At 45.7% G+C, this 16339-nt stretch overlaps 1 protein-coding gene across 11 annotated transcripts in view; it reads left to right on the forward strand.

Moving 5' to 3' along the window:
* The window catches only part of tmem198ab (transmembrane protein 198ab), a 133004-nt gene extending 126290 nt beyond the window's left edge, over window positions 1–6714 (forward strand). For all 11 annotated transcript variants that reach the window (XM_072261015.1, XM_072261016.1, XM_072261022.1 and 8 more), the window contains one exon: window positions 1059–6714. In XM_072261015.1, the coding sequence (XP_072117116.1) occupies window positions 1059–1193 (135 nt within the window). In that variant the 3' untranslated portion in view covers window positions 1194–6714. The remainder of the gene's footprint in view (window positions 1–1058) is intronic.
* Window positions 6715–16339: the final 9625 nt, after the last annotated feature.

Consider the following 16339-nt stretch of genomic DNA (forward strand, 5'->3'; position numbering starts at 1 on the left):
CGGGGAGTGTGTCGGTGTTTACGTGGGGTCCCGGGGAGTGTGTCGGTGTTTATGGGGGTCCTGGGGAGTGTGTCGGTATTTATGGGGGTCCCAGGGAGTGTGTCGGTATTTATGGGGGGTCCCGGGGAGTGTGTCGGTGTTTATGGGGGTCCCGGAGAGTGTGTCGGTGTTAATGGGGGTCCCGGGGAGTGTGTCGGTATTTATGGGGGTCCCGGGGAGTGTGTCGGTGTTTACGGGGGGTCCCGGGGAGTGTGTCGGTATTTATGGGGGTCCCGGGGAGTGTGTCGGTGTTTATGGGGGTCCCGGGGAGTGTGTCGGTGTTTACGGGGGTCCTGGGGAGTGTGTCGGTATTTACGGGGGTCCCGGGAGTGTGTCGGTATTTACGGGGGGTCTCACGAGTGTGTCAATATTTACGGGGGGTCCCGGGAGTGTGTCGGTGTTTATGGGGGTCCCGGGGAGTGTGTCGGTGTTTACGTGGGGTCCCGGGGAGTGTGTCGGTGTTTATGGGGGTCCCGGGGAGTGTGTCGGTATTTACGGGGGTCCCGGGGAGTGTGTTGGTATTTACGGGGGGTCCCGGGGAGTGTGTCGGTGTTTACGGGGGTCCCGGGGAGTGTGTCGGTGTTTATGGGGGGTCCCGGGGAGTGTGTCGGTGTTTACGGGGGTCCCGGGGAGTGTGTCGGTATTTATGGGGGTCCTGGGGAGTGTGTCGGTATTTACGGGGGGTCCCGGGAGTGTGTCGGTATTTACTGGGGGCGGGGGGCGGGGGTGCCAGGTATTAGGTTGATATTTACAAGGGATCCCGGGGAAGATGTTGGTATTTACAAAGGGTCTCGGGGAATGTGCTTTTACTTAAAGGGGATCTCAGTGAGTGTTTGTAATTACGGAGTTCCCCAGGCGTGTATCAGTATTTAATGAGGATCCAGGGGAAGGTGCTGGTGTTTACAAGGGATTCGGGGGAGTGTGTTGGTGTTTACAGGAGATCCCAGGACTGGTGGGAGAAGTCCAGGAATGGAATAACTCCCCTGTGTCAACTTCCTCTGCTCTCCTTTCTCTCACAGAGCTACATCCAGAACTTCCGGGAGCGCCAAGCTGGAACGTCGCCAGGCGCCAACGCACAGACCATGATTGACGTGGACTATGACTGCAGCTCCACAGTGCCCCTCACCTCCTCCACCCCGGCCGTCCGAGTGTGAGGCAACCACAGAGGCCTTTGGAGCAAAGTGGAGGCTCTCAGTGTGCTGGGCAGCAGAGGAAGAGGAGACCTGCGGGAAGGGGAGTCTCCCTAAGCCCAGTGTCCCAGGGAAGGGCCTGCCGTCGATGTGGGACTTGTATTTACGGAAGATATTTAATATATTTATGCCTGAACTGGGTCTGGCCCTGTTGCAACCACGCCCTTTTCCAACCTTCAAATCGAGGCTCCCAGATTGGAGACATGGATTTCCAGGGGACATTTCATTCCACTGTCTCTTGTATCCTGTGATTGGGGAAGGAGATCAGGACTCTCAGCGACTACATCTACACAGGAACTGACCTAGGACTCAGTGCGGATGAAGGCCACTTTAACCCTAACTCGAGCAAGAATGGGTTAAAAACTCATAGAGGGAGGGAGGGGAGGGAGCGCTGGATGAGGGAGGGGAAATGGCGCCTAAGACATCCACTTTCCTCCATACATAATCCTCTCAAATGCTTCACACCTCCCCGGAGATGTTGCAGTCGCCATCTGCTCTACACCAGGAGAGAGCTTTCCTTGGGACAATGCCACCTTCCTCTTAGAACCATTGCTTCACCGAGCCAGAGACACCAGCTGCCCACCGTGGTGTCTCGAAGGAAATGTGAACCTTCCTTTGGCCGATATTGTGCATGTTTCTGAGCTGTGTGTGTGTGCGTGCAAAGAGCAGCGCGTACCGTTACATAGAAACTGCTGAATGTATTCCTCTTTAGCCATGATGCTGGTCTCGCACAGGGAGAGGACGCAACCTTCACCTGTCACTCCTACTCCTGAACTTAACCTGAGAACCCAAGAACCTTACCCGAACCAGAACCCTAAGCCTAATCCTACACTCCTAACTCTAACCAGAATCCAAAATCATACTCCTAACAGGAATCCTAACCTTACACACAACCCTCCAATCCTAAACCTATGCACAACCCTACAACAATGACCCTAACCAGACCCCTAACCCCAATTCACACCCAAGAACTTTAGCCGAACCATAACCCTAACCCTATCCCTACAAACCAAGCCCTTACCAGAACCCGAGGTCATAATCCTAACGGGAATGCTAACCTACACACAACCCTACAATCCTAACCCTAAATCTGAATCAGAACCCTAATCCTACCAAGAACCACAGAACCCTAACCATAACCCTGACTCTAACACTAGAACACTGATCAGAACCCCAGAGTCCTAACCCTAATGTGTCAGTCACTGTCCACAGGTTGAGTGTGTATGTTAACCTTGTGACTGAAGTGGAGAGATGTCCTTGGTTGAGGGTTGGATAGACCTCAGTTTTTGTTCAGAATTGGAGACTGCTGTCCTCTCTTGCTTTTGAAGAAACTTAATGGGAAGATTTATCATAATGGGGGAAGCAGGTTTACTCTTCATTTGACCTGGAGAACTTCAGTCAATAGTTGGAAAGAAGTTGAAGGTTGATCACAGTGTAGAGTTGTCTGATGGAGAGGTCGGCAACAAGCCAGAGAGAGATACTCTGTTGTGTTTCCTGTTGGGTGGGGGACTGCTTAGTGACCACTGGCATTGAGTGGGTTGATATGAGATGACGGGATGAATATCCTTAAACTTGACTAGCCCAACTGTGAAGTGCATAATGAGGGGGGAGGCAAATTTCACTGCACCTCTTCTGCCACGATGAGGCAAAGCTCAGGTTGAGGAGCAACACCTCATAGTCACTCTGGGTAGCCTCCAACGTGATGGTATGAGTATCAATATCTCTAACTTCTGATCATTTCTCCGCCATTGCCACCCACCGCCCCCTCATTCTCTCTCTTTCCATTCCCCATTCTGGTACCTCCCTCATCCCTTCTCTTCTCTTCATCTGCCTATCACCTCCTTCTGGTCCCTCTGCTCAGTTCCTTTCTCCCATGGTCCACTCTTCTCTCCTATCGGATTCCTTTCTCTTCTGCCTTTTACCTCCTTCACTTATTACCTTCTAGCTTTTTATTTCATCATCCCTCCCTCCCTCACCCACCCACCTTCCCCCTCACCTGGTTTCACCTATCACCTGCCAGCTTGTATTCCTTGCCTGCCCTCCCTCCACCTTCTTATTTTGTTTTCCTCCTCCTCCTCCGTTGACAGTTTGATGAAATGTCGACTGTTTGTTCCCCTCCATGGACGCTGCCTGACCTGCTGAGTTCCTCCAGCATTTTGTGTGTGTGGGATGCATTAGTCCGTTCTGTTATACTGCACACACATCCCTGCTGTGTGCACATGGTACATTATTGTTGTTGCGTGTGACTGCTGTATGAACAAACACGTGGCTGTGTGTGTGTGTGTGTGTGTGTGTGTGTGTGAGAGAGAGAGAGAGAGAGAGACAGTGCATATAATTCTGTGTGTAAGCTCATGCACATGATTGTAGTGTGGATATTACACACGTACTTGTGCTGAATGTATTCCATGCATAGACGTGCCATGGTATGTATTCTGTACATGCCTGTGTGCTTATTGTCTGTATATTGTACACCCACATTGCTAATGTGTGAGATCACAGTCATAGAGGCACAGAAACAGGTGCTTTGGCCCATCTAGTCCATGCCAAAACCATTTAAACAGCCTACTCCCATCGACCTGCACCAGGACTATAGCCTTTCATGCCCTACTATCCATGTACCTATCCTGACTTCTCTTAGACGTTGAAATCGAGCTCACATGCACCAGTTGTGCTGGCAGCTCGTTCCACACTCTCACCATCCTCTGAGTGAAGAAGTTTCCCCTAACTTTCCCCTTAAACTTCTCACCTTTCATCCTTAACAATGACCTCAAGTTGTAGTCCCATCCAACCCCAGTGGAAAAAGGCTGCTTGCATTTTCCCTATCTATACCCCTCATAAATGTGTATACTTCTTTCAAATTTCCCCTCAATCTTCTACATTCTGAGGAATAAAGTCCTAACCTATTTAATCATTTCCTTATAACTCAGGTCCTCCAGACCTGGCAACAACCTTGTGAATTTTCTCTGCACTCTTTCAACCTTACTTACATCTTTCCTTTGGGTAGGTGACCAAAACTGCACACAAGATTCCAAATTAGGCCTCACCAATGTCCTGTACAACTTCAACATAACACCCCATCTCCTGTACTCAATACAATGATTTACGAGAGAATGTGCCATAAGCTTTCTTTATGACCCTAGCTACCTGTAACACCACTTACAGCGAATTACAGACCTGTGTTCCCAGGTCCCTTTGTTCTACCACACTCCTCAGTGCAATACCACTCACAGTGTAAGACCTACCCTGGTTGGTCCTACCAAAGCGCAACACCTCACACTTGTCTGCATTAAATTCCATCTGCCATTTTCCAGCCCTCTTTTCCAGCTGATCCAGATCCCTCTGCAAGCCATGATAGTCTTCCTTGCTGTCCACTACACTCCCAATTAGGGTGTTATCTGCAAATTTGCAGATCCAGTTAACCATGCCATCATCCAGGTCATTGATATAGATGACAAACAACAACAAACCCAGCACAAATCCCTGTGGCACTCCACTAGTCACAGGCCTCCAGTCAGAGATCTACTACCACTCTTTGCCTTCTCCCACAAAGCCAATGTCTAATCCAATTTACTACCTCCCATATGGGACCTTGTCAAATGCCTTGCTAAGGTCCATGTAGACAACATCCACTGCCTTGCCTTCATTCACTTTCCTCGTAACTTCCTCAGAAAACTCTATAAAATTGGTTAGACATAACCTCCCACACATGATGCCCTGCTGACTATCCTTAATCAGTCCTTGTCTATTCAAATACTTATATCTCCAGTCCCTTAGAATACCTTCCAGTAACTTTCCCAAAACTGATGTCAGACTCACTGGCCCTATAATTTCCTGGTTTCTGTTTAGAGCCTTTTTTCAACAGTGAAACAACATTGGCTATCCTCCAATCCTCGGTACCTTCCCTCAGGATGTTTTAAATATCTGCTATGGCCCTGGCAAATTCTGCAATTACCTCCAGTAGGGTCCAAGGGAAAACCTTGTCAGGCCCTGGGGATTTATCCACCGTGATTTGCCTCAGGGTAGCAAACACCTCCTCCTCTAATCTGTATAGTGTCCGTGAAGTTGATGCCATTTTGCCTCACTTCTGTAGATTCTGTCTGTTTCCCGAGTAAATAGAGATGCAAAAGTTTATTTCAGATCTCCCCCATCTCTTTTGGCTCTACACGTGGATTTCCAGAAAACCAACATTGTCTCTTGCTCTTTAAATATCTGTAGAATCCCTTAGGATTCTCCTTCACCTTCTTTTAGCCCTCCTGATTGCTTTAAGTGTTCTCTTGCATTCTTGTTCTCCATAAGCCCTTTATTTGTTCCTACTTGCTCTGCTCAACCTTTTATTTCTTAACCAGAGTGTGTGTGTACAACTGGCTCTGTTGGTCTAAGCACCTTTTCTCCCCTTGTCTGTGTCCACCTGTTTCCCACCAGGCTCCTATCTCTGAACTATTCCCCTCATCCTTCCTTTCCACCTACCTGCCTCCATCTGCCCATCATCTCCCTCCTCACCTGGTTCCACCGATCATCTGCCAGCCCCTGTCTTCACCCCGCCCATCCACCTCTTTTCACCCCCCCCCCCCACGTGCTCAGCGCTGGAGCGAGGTCGCAACCTCAAACGTCGACCACCACCACCCCTCCGGCTCCAGAGACACTGAATTCCTCCAGCAATTAGTTTTCTGCTCCAGATTCAGCATCTGCAGCCTCCTGTGTCTCTGCTAGTCACATGGCCGTTGGACGTGTGTGTGTGTGTGTGTGTGTGTGTGTGTGTGCGCGCGCGCGCGTGCACGTATGGGTGTCTGTATATGTGTGTGCATCTATGTGTATACTTGTGAGTGTCTACGTCTGTGTGGGTCTCCCTTTGGACTCTATGTGTATTGACTTTCCTCCAACCCCCTCCCTCCACTGCCACCCTGTCCACACCCCTGTGTCTCTCCCTCATTCTGTATGTGTATTGGAATTGGTTTATTATTCTCTCAGGTTCTGACACACAGTAAAAACGGTTCATGCAGATCAGAACATTGCACTGAGGTAGAACAATAACAATGCAGAATAAAGTGTAACAGCTCCAGAGAAAGTGCGGTGCAGGTAGACAAAAAGCTGCAAGATCATGACAAGGTAGATTATGAGGTTGTGTGTGTCTGTGTGAGAGAGAGGGAGCCCCTGTGGTTCTGTGCACCCCTTCCACTGACAATAGACCCGCTGCCTCTCCACTCTCTCCCCCCACTCAGTGCAGAGACCAGCTGTCCAGTTGCCACCTCTCTGGTACTTCGATAGCGAGAGCAGCATGTTCCATGTTGAGGGCGTGCCGTGCCGTTCTGGTTTTTGCACGCTCTCATTTTCCCGTCAACCGTGTTCGAATCCTTTCTCTTTTTCGATGTGCCAAAACATTGGAACTGGTGCAAAACGTTAGCTGCGTGTTCGTTTGAGAAATACTAAATATTTATTTGAACTCTGTTGCCTCCTTGTCTCAAGTCTGAAGTTCGTGGTGGTAATTTGGGGAGGGTGTGGGGACCATGGTTGGGGGGGGTTTAGGGTGAGGGGTGACATCACGAATGGTGAGACGGCCCCCCCACCCTAACCCCCTGAGGTGGAGGCTTAACTCCTCCATCTCCTCACCATTTTCCAGAGTCTCCCAGAGGGAATATGTTTCAATAAATAAGCCATCCCTGCAGACAAGGTTGATGAGAGACTATAAGCAGGGAATTGAGGCTCATAAGGCTCTTCAGCCCATCATCTCGCCATCCTATCTATACTGTTTCCATATAATAGAACACAGGACAGGAACAAAACCTTTCAGCCCACCATGTAACAAAACTGAATTCAACAAAATCTCTGCTGCCTGTGCACAATCCATATCCCTCAATCCCCTGCACATCTACGCGTTGTCCAAATGCCTCTTACACATCACTAATGTATCTACCTCCAACACCACCCCGGCAGTGCGTTCCCAGACATTCACCACTCTCTGTGTAAAAGAAAGAAAAATTTTGCTGATAAATCTCCTTTAAACTCCCCCCTCTCACCTTAAATTCACATTCCTGACAATTTGCCATTTCTACCTGGGGAAAAAGACTGTGTGCCTCTCATAACCTTATGAAATTTGAACAGGTCTCCCCTCAGCCTCCGCCTCTGCAAAGAAAACAACCGGAGTTTGTCTAGCCTCTCGTTATAGCTCAGACATCTCTTAAGCCAGGTAGCATTGTGGTAAACTTCATTATTGATTTATTTCGAGGTGCACCACAATAACAGGCCCTTCCAAACCAATGAGCCTGCCGCACCCAATTACACCCACGTGACCAATTAACTTCCTAACCTGCCCGTCTTTAGAATGTGGGAGGAAATTGGAGCACCCGGAGGAAACCCACACAATCACGGGGAGAACGGACAAACTCCTTACAGAATTGAAGATGGGTTGTTAGCGCTGTAACAGGATAATGTTTACCACTGTGCCACAGCTTTTCAAAGCCCCTGCATCCTTCCTGTAATGGGGCAACCAGAAATGAATGTAATACTCCAAGTCTTCTGCAGCTGGAACCTGACTGTCTGGCTTTTATACTCAACGCCCCTTGATGTGAAGGCAAGCAAGCCACATGCCACCTTAACCATCCTATCCACTTGTGTTGTCACTTTCAGGGAGCCATTATCTGGAGGAAGAACAAAACCATTACAGCACAGTACAGGCCCTTCAGCCCATGATGTTCTGCCAACCTTTTAAGCTACTCTAAGGTCAATCTAACTCTTCCCTCCCACATAGCCCTCCATTTTTCTATCATCCATGGACTTACCTAAGAGTCTCTTGAACATCCCTAACGTATCTGTCTTGATCCTCATTAGACCGTCCAAATGTTCCACTTCTAGTTTTTCTGGATTTACACTTGATTGCATTCATAAAATTGAATATGTGTTTGTTCACAGTCATCACATGAAGCTTGAAATGTTCTAATAATGTCAACAAGAAGGGACAGTTCTTCAAATACCTCATTTCTAAGCAGATAGTTCACCATATCAGTGAACATCTTAATTAAGCCAGTCTTAACTTTCTCAGAAATAACAAATTTGAAATCACAGTATTGATGCGACATTTTTGAGGCAATTCTGACATGGTAGTTTGTAATAGCTGAATATTTTTTTGTCAGTTGTACAACATTCTCTTTTCCAAATTCAAAATTGGTTACATTTTCAATAGTAACAGGGTCAACATGAAGAAATCTATTATCCAAGAGGTTACACACATGTTGAACTGAATCAAATAATAGCACAGTATTGACGTCAGAACTTAAAAATGCAAGCAGATCTTTTACTTTGTCACTCCAATAAGCGGTATTGCCAAGATACTGTGACCGTAACTGGTTAATTTTTGATTTTGCTTACTGCGGTACTTCAATTATATTCATAGAACATGGAACACAGAAAACCTACAGCACAATACAGGCCCTTCGGCCCACAAAACTGTGCCGAACATTTCCTTATGTTAGAAATTACCCTAGTAATTTCCAAGGTAGAGACATGTTTGGCACAACTTTGTGGGTCGAAGGGCCTGTATTGTGCTGTAGGTTTTCTATGTTTCTAAATTACTTAGGGTTACACATAGCACTCTATTTTTCTGAGCTCCATGTACCTGTCCAGGAGTCTCTTAAAAGACCCTATCATATCTGCCTCCACCACCGTCACCGGCAGCCCATTCCACGCACTCACCACTCTGCGTAAAAAACTTACCCCGACATCTCCTCTTTACCTACTTCCAAGCACCTTAAAACTGTGCCCTCTCGTGCTAGCCATTCCAGCCCTGGGAAAAAGCCTCTGACTATCCACACGATCAATGCCTCCCATTATCTTGTACACCCCTATCAGGTCACCTCTGTCGCTCCAAGGAAAAAAGGCCGAGTTCACTCAACCTACTCTCATAAGGCATGGTCCCCAATCCAGCAACATCCTTGTAAATCTCCTCTGCACCCTTTCTATGGTTTCCACATCCTTCTTATAGTGAGACTACCAGAGCTGAGCACAGTACTCCAAGAGCGGTCTGACCAGTGTCCTATATAGCTGCCACATTACCTCTCGGCTCCAAAACTCAAACCCATTATTGATGAAGTCCAATGCACCGTATGCTTTCTTAACCACAGCGTCAACCTGTGCAGCAGCTTTGAGTGTCCAATGGACTCTGGGCCCCAAGATCCCTCTGGTCCTCCACACTGCCAAGAATCTTATCATTAATGCTATATTCTGTCACCATATTTGACCTACCAAAATGAACCACCTCACACTTAACTGGATTGAACTTCATCTGCCACTTCTCAGCCCAGTTTTGCATCTTATCAATGTCCCCCTGTAACCTCTGACTGCCCTTCACACTATCCACAACATCTCCAACTTTTCTGTCTTCAGCAAATTTACTAACCCATCCTTCAACTTCTTCATCCAGGTCATTTATAAAAATCACGAAGAGTAGGGGTCCCAGAACAGATCCCTGAGGCACACCACTGGTGACCAACCTCCATGCAGAACATGACCCATCTACAACCACTCTCTGCCTTTTGTGGGCAAGCCAGCTCTGGATCCACAAAGCAATGTCCTCTAGAATCCTATGCCTCCTTACTTTCTCAATATTCCTTGCATGGGGTACCTTATCAAATGCCTTGCTGAAATCCATATACGCTACATCTACTGCTCTACCTGCATCAATGTGTTTAGTCACATCCTCAAAAAATTCAATTAGGCTCATAAGGCATGACCTGCCTTTGACACAGCCATGCTGAATATTACTAATCATATTATGCCTCTCCAAATGTTCATAAATTCTGCCTATCAGGATCTTCTCCATCAACTTACCAACCACTGAAATAAGACTCATTGGTCTATAATTTATTGGGCTATCTCTACTCCCTTTCTTGAATAAGGGAACAACCTCCGCAACCCTCCAGTCCTCCGGAACCTCTCCCGTCCTCATTGATGATGCAAAGATCATCACCAGAGGCTCAGTAATATCTTCCCTCACCTCCCACGGTAGCCTGGGGTACAGATCGTCTGGTCCCGATGACTTATCCAACTTGATGCTTTCCCAAAACTCCTGTGCATCATCTTTCTTAATGTCTACATGCTCAAGCTTTTCAGTCCACTGTAAGTCATCCCTACAATCACCAAGATCCTTTTCTGTAGTGAATACTGAAACAAAGTACTCATTAATTACCTCTGGTATTTCCTCCGGTTCCATACACACTTTTCCACTGTCACACTCGATTGGTCCTATTCTCCCATGTCTTTTCTTCTTGCTCTTCTCATGGCCCTTCTCGCTCCCCTAATTTCTTTCTTAAGCTCCTTCCTGCTAGCCTTATAATCTTCTAGATCTCCATCATTACCTAGTTTTTTGAACCTTTCATAAGTTCTTCTTTTCTTCTTGACCTGATTTACAATAGCCTTTGTACACAATTCCTGTACCCTACCATCCTTTCCCTGTCTCATTGGAACGTACCTATGCAGAACTCCATGCAAATATCCCCTGAACATTTGCCACATTTCTTCTGTACATTTCCCTGAGAACACCTATTCCCAATTTACGCTTCCAAATTCCTGCCTGATAGTCTCATATTTCCCCCTACTCCAATTAAACATTATCTTAACTTGTCTGTTCCTGTCCCTCTCCAATGCTATGATAATGAAGATAGAATTGTGATCACTATCTCCAAAATGCTCTCCCACTAAGAGATCTGGCACCTGACCAGGTTCATTTCCCAATACCAGATCAAGTACAACCTCTCCTCTTGTAGACTTATCTACATATTGTGTCAAGAAACCTTCTTGAACACACCTAACTAACTCCACCCCATCTAAACCCCTTGCTCTAGGGACATGCCAATCGATATCTGGGAAATTAAAATCTCCCACCTTGACAACCCTGTTATTATTACATCTTTCCAGAATCTGTCTCCCTATCTGCTCCTCGATGTCCCTGTTACAATTGGGTGGTCTATAAAAAACACCCAGTAGAGTTGTTGACCCCTTCCTGTTCCTAACTTCCACCCACAGAGACTCCGTAGACAATCCCTCCATGTCTTCCTCCTTTTCTGCAGCCATGACACTATCTCTGATCAACAGTGCCACGCCCCCACCTCTTTTGCCTCCCTCCCTGTCCTTTCTGAAAAATCTAAAGCCTGGCACTTGAAGTAGCCATTCCTGCCCCTGAGCCATCCAAGTCTCTGTAATGGCCACGACATCATAGCTCCAAGTACTGATCCACGCTCTAAGCTCATCCACTTTGTTCATAATACTGCTTGCATTAAAATAGACACATCTCAAACCATCGGTCTGAACACGCCCCTTCTCTATCACCTGCCTATCCTCCCTCTCGCACTGTCTCCAAGCTTTCTCTATTTGTGATCCAACCGCCTCTTCCTCCATCTCTTCAGTTCGGTTCCCACCCCCCAACAATTCTAGTTTAAATTCTCCCCAATAGCGTTAGCAAACCTCCCCGCCAGGATATTGGTCCCCTTGCAATTCAAGTGCATCCCATCCTTTTTATAGAGGTCACACCTGCTCCAAAAGAGGTCCCAATGATCCAGAAAGCTGAATCTCTGCCCCTGCTCCAATCCCCCAGCCACACATTTGTCATCCACCTCATTCTATTCCTATATTCACCGTCACGTGGCACAGCCAGTCATCCTGAGATTACTACCTTTGATGTCCTGCTTCTCAATTTCCTTCCGAACTCCCTGTAGTCTGTTTTCAGGACCTCCTCCCTTTTCCTCCCTATGTCGTTGGTACCAACATGTACCACGACCTCTGGCTGTTCTCCTTCCCACTTCAAGATATCGTGGACACGATCAGAAACATCCTGGACCCTGGCACCTGGGAGGCAAACTACCATCCGTGTTTCTTTCCTGCATCCACAGATTTACCTGTCTGACCCCATGACTATGGAGTCCCCTATTACTGCTGCCATCCTCTTCCTTTCCCTACCCTTCTGAGCCTCAGGGCCAGACTCTGTGCCAGAGGCACAACCACTGTTGCTTCCCCCAGGTAGGCCGTCTCCCTCAACAGTACTCAAACAGGAGTACTTATTGTTAAGGGGGACAGCCACTGGGTACTCTCTAGTATCTGCCTCTTGCCCTTCCCTCTCCTGACTGTTACTCACTTATCTGTCTCCTGAGGCCCCGGTGTGACTACTTGCATATAGCTCATCTCTATCACCTCCTCACTCTCCCTGACCAGAGGAAGGTCATCGAGCTTCATCTCCAGTTCCCTGACATGGTCCCTAAGGAGCTGCAGCTCGATGTCCTGTCCAGGAGCCTGGGCGTCTCCTGGACTTCCCATATCTGACACCAAGCACAGAACAACCAGCCTCTCGCACATTCTTCCTGTCTGTATTTTACACAGGCAACTTACCTCGCCTTGAACCTGTATTGCCAAAGCCTTCCTACTCTATCACCTGCTCTATAAATCTGTCTCCATTTAAACTCTTCTCGCTGTTCTCACCGGCTGATGTCCATGTGCTCGTGCAGTCGTGCCCCGATTGAACTGCAGAAGAAATAACAGCTTTTTTGAAGGAACTTGCAAAGGGGATGCCAGATCTTCTAAAATATCATTAAGGACAGTTAATGCTCATCAATATTGTAGACTGGTCAAACTCTTCAGGCCATATTGCTGATTGGATCGTTACATTCATCAAACTTGCTCTTTGCAATACTGGATCAAAACATCATAATTCCTTAGTAAAGCAGTAATGGTAAAATGTCTTGACAGCCATTTTACTTAATTTAGTGGTCAAAGTTCTTACAGGTTACAGGGAGAAAGCAGGAGAATAGGGCTGAGAAGGAAAGTAGTTCAGCCATGAAGAAAGGATGGAGCAGACTTAAGAGGCTGAAAATCCTAATTCTACTCCTATGTTTTATGGTCTAAATGACACAAAATTATATTCTGTGACATTAGCTAACTATTCTAGCTTTCCTTTTTTTAACCAACGACCTGCTGAATGGTGTATACATTGTCCGTAGCAGTGTTTCTATATCTTGAATAATTGATACTTCTTTCCATTCATCGTCCAATCCCAGATCTCCTCTGTGTGCAACGCATTGTTGCTCAGACAGATGCTTTCTTTCTCATCGAGGAATTGCTGCCACACCATTATTCTTCCCGAGCACAACATTTCCCCTGTCAGATGTAAACATCACTGTCTTTTGAATATCAAGATTGTTGTTGATATAGAACTTTTTCATTGCTTCAACAATATTGATACTGTCATATGCAGTTAGCTTCAAAATATCCACAAACACAGTCTGAAAGGAAGCTTCATTTTCCACTTGGAACTTAAAATACAAAGCTAACATTTTCTGTACAGAAATTAGTGTTTGGAAAGCAGATTTCCACAATTCTTCCATTATCTGTTTCTGAAGCACAAACCTGGTGCAATCAACAAATTCAAGTTCTTGCTGTGGCAACTCTCCGGCCACGTGTATGTGAATTTCCTGCATAGAAGCATTAATTTTAATTGCTAAGATAATGTTATCAATTACCACATTGACTATATCAGAGTTGAACTTCTTTCACACTTCTTGTTTCATCTTGCTTCACATTCTTTTGGAGTTTCAGTTAACATGCACAAAATCTACACTTCTTCTGGTTGCCTAATTTGGTCACTGCATCTATATGAATTCTCTGGTTAAGATGTCATTTTAAGTAATCTAACTTCCATTTCTCTCCTCACTACTGAACTCGCCCCCAACTTCCACTTCCACACAAATGGTGTATACAACGTCGCCAGTATCTTGATATGTAAAAATACCGTCAATTTTTAATTTTTCTTTTTGATGCGAAGACGATGGTTCAGCATGAGTTGGAAAAGCCATTCTACCTTAAATTTTGTACAAGCTTTGTTCTTCAAAACATTTTACTCTTCTGCTTTTTGTTTTGACATACTTGGGATACTAAATATAGTAATTATTATTATTTGAGAATACTAAAAATAATCATTAGATAAATTTAAGAAGGTATGTCAAAAATTTTATAAATGTAATTATGCAAACAATTTTATACAAATGAATTTTACCTTGTTCTAACAATTTTTAATTTAAAAATTCTTATTAGATTATGATTTTTTTGAAAGATTATTTAACAACAAAGTCAGAATATAAACTTTTTCACATCAAACAAACACAAACCACAACTCAAGTATGCCAGGCACAAGTATGTCAGGCAGTTGAAACAACTGCATTGGCAAAAGTAAAATGTTCTGACTAGATGGCGCTGGGGTTCAGTGGGCCGGTGGTTTACTAACAATGAGCTACTGACTTCCATTCTGTGTTTATTGTTACAATTTGTAACAGTGTTGGAACGTGAAACACAATATAAATACATTGAAGCTCTAAGATGTTTCAAAGTAAAGGTTGTGGTACATTTACTATTTAAAAAAAAATATGGATTATATTCATTAACACAATTACTGGATGTTTCACAATTCTATTAACTTAGATTTCAAAATTATATTGGCATCATTTCAACATATTAATAGCATTTATGTAAAAGAAAATTCCAGCTGCCTGACAACAAAGGCTATGAGTGCAGGAATATTTTAGTTATTGCACACCCACACAGCTTAGAGGGAACAGTGCTTTTAACTCTGGGGTAAACAATCCTGGTCTATCCATTCTCTTCATAACTGAAACACCCCATCCCAGGCAACATCCTGGTGATAAACTCAAGATAAGCTTCATTTGTCACATGTACATCAAAACATACAGTGGAATGCGTCATTCGTGGTCACGACCAACACAGTCCGAGGATATGCTGGGGGCAGCCCGCAAGTGTTGCCCCGCCTCCGGTGCCAATGGTAACTTCTGCAGATGCTGGAAATCTAGAGCAGCAACACACACGCACACACACACACACACACACACACACACACACAAAATATACTGGAGGAATTCAGCAGGTCAGGCAGCATCTATGGAGAGGAACAAATAGTTGGATGTTTTGGGCCAAGACCCTTCATCAGGACTGTTCTGTCATTTATTCATTCATTCATCAGTTCTGATGAAGGGTCTTGGTCTGAAATGTCAACTGTTTATTCCCCTCCTGACTTGCTAACATCCTGGTGATTTCTTTGCACCTTCTCCAGTGTAGTCACATTATGCTGTGTTGTTACCAGAACTCCAGCTGAGATCTGACCAACGTTAGAACACAGAACATTACAGCACAGGCCCTCTGTGCCAACCTTTTAACTTAGTCCATGATAAATCTAACCCTTCCTTCCTTCCCACACAGCCCAGAACCCTCCACCTTCCCTTCATTCGCGTGTCGATCTAAGGATCTCTTAACTGTATTGCTTTTGGGTCATTCTGGTCACATGTACCAAGATACAGTGAAAAGCTTGTCTTGTACAGTATACTGTTTATACAGATCAAATCACTGCATTGAGCCAGAATAAGGTAAAACAATAATAATGCAGAATAAAGTGTAAAAGCTGCCCAAAAAAAAGAGTGCAGTGCCGGTAAATGATAATGTGCAAAATCATAATGAGGTAGATTGTGAGGCTAAGTGTCTATCTGACAAAAGTGGGGTGGAAGCTGTCCTTGAGCCTGGTGGCATGTGCTTTCAGGCTTTTGATTTTCAGAGTTTGGTCTTTAGAGGTGAGAATGACATTTTCTCTGGCTAGTGTGTCTGGGAGGTGGGGGGGGGTGGCCACCATCCAAGTTAAGAGGCTATGCAGGACTAAGATAAGAAATTTTAGTCCCAGAACGTTAACTGTTTATCTCCCTCCCGGCCAGCTGATTTCCTCATGTTCTGGTGTGTGTTACCAGTAATTCCTTCAGTCAGTGGATGGGGAAAGTTTGGAATTCTCAGCCCCAAGGGGCCTGTGGAGGGCCTGAAGGGAACTTAATCGATCTAATTACTTAGAACTGGCCCTCCTGGCCCTATGAGCCACGCCACCCAACAACCCACTGAGTTTAACACTAGTCTAACTACATGAAAATTTACAAGGACCCAATTAACCCACTGGCCAGTACATCTTTGTGAGGAGACTGGAGCACCCAGAGGAAACTCCCACGCTCACAGGGAGGATGTACAAACTCCTTACTGGCAACTTCAGAGGTGAACCCGGAACGCCGAGCTAGCTGCCCTAAGGGCAT

Source organism: Mobula birostris, chromosome 6 (genome assembly GCF_030028105.1).
Source record: "Mobula birostris isolate sMobBir1 chromosome 6, sMobBir1.hap1, whole genome shotgun sequence".
Taxonomy (NCBI): Eukaryota; Metazoa; Chordata; class Chondrichthyes; order Myliobatiformes; family Myliobatidae; genus Mobula; species Mobula birostris.